The 3954-nt window shown below is 36.5% G+C and overlaps 1 protein-coding gene across 1 annotated transcript; it reads right to left on the bottom strand.

The window, feature by feature from the left end:
* Positions 1–624: 624 nt before the first annotated feature.
* Positions 625–3180, bottom strand: LOC122323251 (perforin-1-like). The gene is given in 4 exon segments (XM_043216944.1): positions 625–1991; positions 2097–2387; positions 2389–2623; positions 2876–3180. Coding segments are annotated over 4 exon segments (1842 nt in total). The 5' UTR covers positions 2988–3180; the 3' UTR covers positions 625–787.
* Positions 3181–3954: the final 774 nt, after the last annotated feature.

Raw genomic sequence — 3954 nt, 5'->3', positions numbered from 1 at the left:
CCATCAGTTGACACGGCTCGAGTTCCTGAAGACTAACAGGTGGACATCAATATCTTAATGAGTCTCCTAGCCACACCCACTGGCTGGCCAAAGCAGGAAAAATAGGAGACTTATAACACCATACAGACACAACTGTTTCAAAACGACACCAATATTCTGTTTAGTACACAGAATATAGGACACATTTTTTGACAAATTGAATATAATAAAATAAAACTGTATAATAAATATAATAAAATAAAACTGTTTTTTACAAACCATTGTTAGAAGAATCTAGTTAACTATTTCTTTAACTTTACTAAACTCAAAGTAAAAGTCAAAACTCAATCATGTGTAATACTCTCATAAGAAATATAAATAGCAAAATTCACAATAACCATAAATGGTCTGTATTAACGGCATTCACTTTATATATTTTTATATGAAATATATTTTGATGACAATAATTGTTTCCTTCTTTTTGTAAATTTGCATAATTAATAAAGATTTTAGGTTTCTTGTTTCTTATTTATAATGTCAAAGGAGACAGCAACAACACCTAACCCTGTAGGTAGTTGAAATAGCATTTTGTAAGTATGAAAAATAAGAGTTTTTTTTTTTTTTTACAAATAATGAAACGCATATTTGTTTGAATGCTTTATTAATGCAAAAACACAAAATAAAACAGAAAGCAATGGGAAAGGAAACAGGCAAACGTTAAATACACTTTTGATACTAGCACACAAAAATGGTTCTAAGCTATATTGGGGCTATTTTTCATGCATAAATGATGGATTTGAGATGCAGATTACAGCATCATCAGCTTTGCATAAGTATTGGAGCTAAACTTATCTGAGTTATTGAGAGCTAATTCAAGCCTCGGCAGATCTTTAACCAGAACACCATTTCTTGAGCTGAAAATATCAGCCAGACTGGCAGCCATCGGAGAAGATTTGTGTTGATCACACCGAGGGCCCTGCAGACTGGGAGCACATTTCACTTCGTAGGTAAAAAAAAAGGTGCCATATTTAAAAACACAAGCATCAGTCACAACTCCACTTTTAAGATCAAAAGAGCATTCACCAAGAAGATCACTGTTCCAGGCGCTGTCTGCATCATATACTTCAAAACTGAGTTTATTAGCCATTCTGATTTTAATAGGACCAAAGTCAAATGTTTCTGGCCAGCGTGGATTGTCTTTATTATCAATGGTCTCAGTGCGCTTGTATTGTTTGTCATATGTAACAGTAACTGTGCCATCTGTTTGTGTAAATGTATCTCCGTGCAGACCTTTGGCTCTGAGATTGTAGACTTTCAGGGTGGCAAGTCCTTTTTCAGGTGGACAGCAGTTAGACTTTATAATTGGACTACTTTGACAAACACAAGTACATCTGTCTCTTGCACTGCACTTCCTGCCAATCTTGCAAGGCTCAGAGCAAACCTTCATAAGGGCATTTTGAACGATGTATTCTTCAACAGCTTTCTTCAGTCCTTTTCTTGCAGGGTGTTTTTCACTCAGTAAGAAGTGAAGAGGTTTCAGAGAGTAATGCACAATGTCAGGGAGACTCTTCAAAGATTCGACCCATTTTTTAAGGGAATCTGCATGTGATGAATCAGAAAAAAACAGATTTTCCCCATTTTTGTCTCCTCCAGTAATCTCTGTCTGACGTTCATTGAACATGGAGCTAAACTTTTCATTTGTATGCATCTTCCTTTTTTGGTTTTGACAAAAATGTGACTTTGCCCTCACAGTTGCTGCACTGTATGAACCAGAGGCTTCTACATCCAAACAGTCCTTCACTGCAGTGTCTGTAAGTCCACTCACTGCTGCCTGACAGCTTTTGATGGCTGTTATGGCTTTCATTTTCCCTCCTAAGTTGACACCTGTGGTATAGTGAGTGCCATATGTGCTGATCAGGTTGCGGTAGGCGTCTGGGTCGTAGGATGCAGGAAGTGATTTGATAGCTTCAAGAAATTCTGCATGAAGAGGAGGTTTTTCAGCTACACGATATCTGTAATAAACAGTAACCATGTTTGAATTCAGTGTAATAAACGTTTTTAAAGTTTTTTGTTTAATTTCATCTTTTTAACAGTATGATAAAAAACATCTCTCTCACCTGTAAAAATCGCACCCAACTTCATGTTTGGTGAAACTGTATTTGTCTTCTTTAGATTTAGTCATAGCAAATTTTGCTTCCCTGGAATGAGTGCTTCCAACAGCAGCTCCAACGGCCTTAACATCTAAACCAACTTTCCAGCTGGCATCCAGTGCTGATGATGAATCATTGACCAGAGCTTCACTTGACTCAAAGATCTGACTGGAGACTTTCATTGAACACTTTGGCAAGGTCCTCCAGAACACAACTGCTGCTGGTAGCTTCTGTTTTATTTCACCCATGTACTTGTTGCTGCAATTTACAAGTGCCATTTCCTACATCCCATTTTTCCGTGTTGATCACGTAAGAACCTTTACGCTCCATGGTCACAACATCAAATCCCTCTCCAGCGAGATTATATCCTGGAACGAAGGGAGCATCCTCACACTCTTTTGATAGACTTATATCATCCTCTGCAGAAATGGTCATGAGAAGCAATGTCCAGAAAACAAGGTAAACCTTCAACTGCCCCATGATCTGTTGGGAGACTGAAACATGCATTTCAAATCATTTTGGATGTAAAACTAACATCAAATGAACAATGACTCAGAATTTGAATTTAACAATGTAATAAAAGTAACTTTATTATTACTTCTAAATGACAAACATTCTAATACATAATATAATTACATTTGTTTCTGTAAAATAATAACTGTTAATTTGATGATTTTCTGTAAATTCACAAAAGATTTGAAACAAAGCGTTAAGAAATGTATCATGAAATAAGTTGTCTTGCTAACCTATGTCCTTGTATGATGGCTGTGTGACTGTGGTTGTCAGGTTTGTTATATATATATATATATGTATGCTATGATGTGGCTTTGACAATTCCTCCGATGATTTATTAATCATCGTTGTGTGGGAACATGATGTGCCATGTCATGTGTTCATAGATGTGTCAATTACATCAACAAATGGATGGTAGTGTTAACACACGCACATGTCATGTCCTTTGAAGGGGGAACAATTACGAACTAACAGCAATAATGCAATCTACAAAGATGTAGGATATACAGTATGTGTAAAAGTTAAGCAGCAGTTCTTAGTCCTGTTCTTTGCGCACCCTCTGCTCTGCATATGCTCTTCATTTCTCTCTCTCTCCTGATTCAGCTCATCAGTCCCACCAAAGAACGGTGTTCCAATTACACTTTATATGTATAGACAGACTAATATATTTTCATATAGCTACGAAGCATTAAACATGGTTGCCTTGGTAGTGAGCAATACTCACCGGCAAACATTTAAAAAATATACTGCCGTATTAGAGATCAAGATAAAACTGCATATTACAAACTAACAAAAGTAGGAGAATTTACAACTAAACATTTAGAACCAGGCTGTTTTGGGTCACTATTGACTTCCATAGTATTTTTTCCTACTATAGAAGTCAATGTTGACCCAAAACAGCCTGGTTGCAAACCTTTTTCAAACTATATTCCTATGTGGCACATCAAAGAAATTCAGGTTTAGAACTACTTGAGGGTGAGTAAATGATGACAGAATATTTATTCAGAGTATTCACATCCTGGTCATCATTCTCACCTTTTCTCATAACGTTTTCCATGACCCTGAATAGCATAGATTCACAGCTGTGGACCAGTGTGTGAAATTTAACAATTCAGCCACAAGTGTCACTTTTATCTTGTCAAACCCTGCCAGTCTTGACAGTCTGTCTGCATTGCAATGCAATTGACCTATCAGTAATTTACGTTAATTTAAATTTAATTGGTTTAACGTAGACCTTTGTTTATGTGTTCTTTACTTGCATTGTGACTAATTCTCATTAATTCGCTACTGCATGTCTCTCAGAGCAGGCGTT

Source organism: Puntigrus tetrazona, chromosome 19 (genome assembly GCF_018831695.1).
Source record: "Puntigrus tetrazona isolate hp1 chromosome 19, ASM1883169v1, whole genome shotgun sequence".
In the NCBI taxonomy this organism is placed as follows: domain Eukaryota; kingdom Metazoa; phylum Chordata; class Actinopteri; order Cypriniformes; family Cyprinidae; genus Puntigrus; species Puntigrus tetrazona.
Note: the sequence above shows the minus strand (reverse complement) of the source record. Positions and strands in the feature narration are given on the sequence as shown.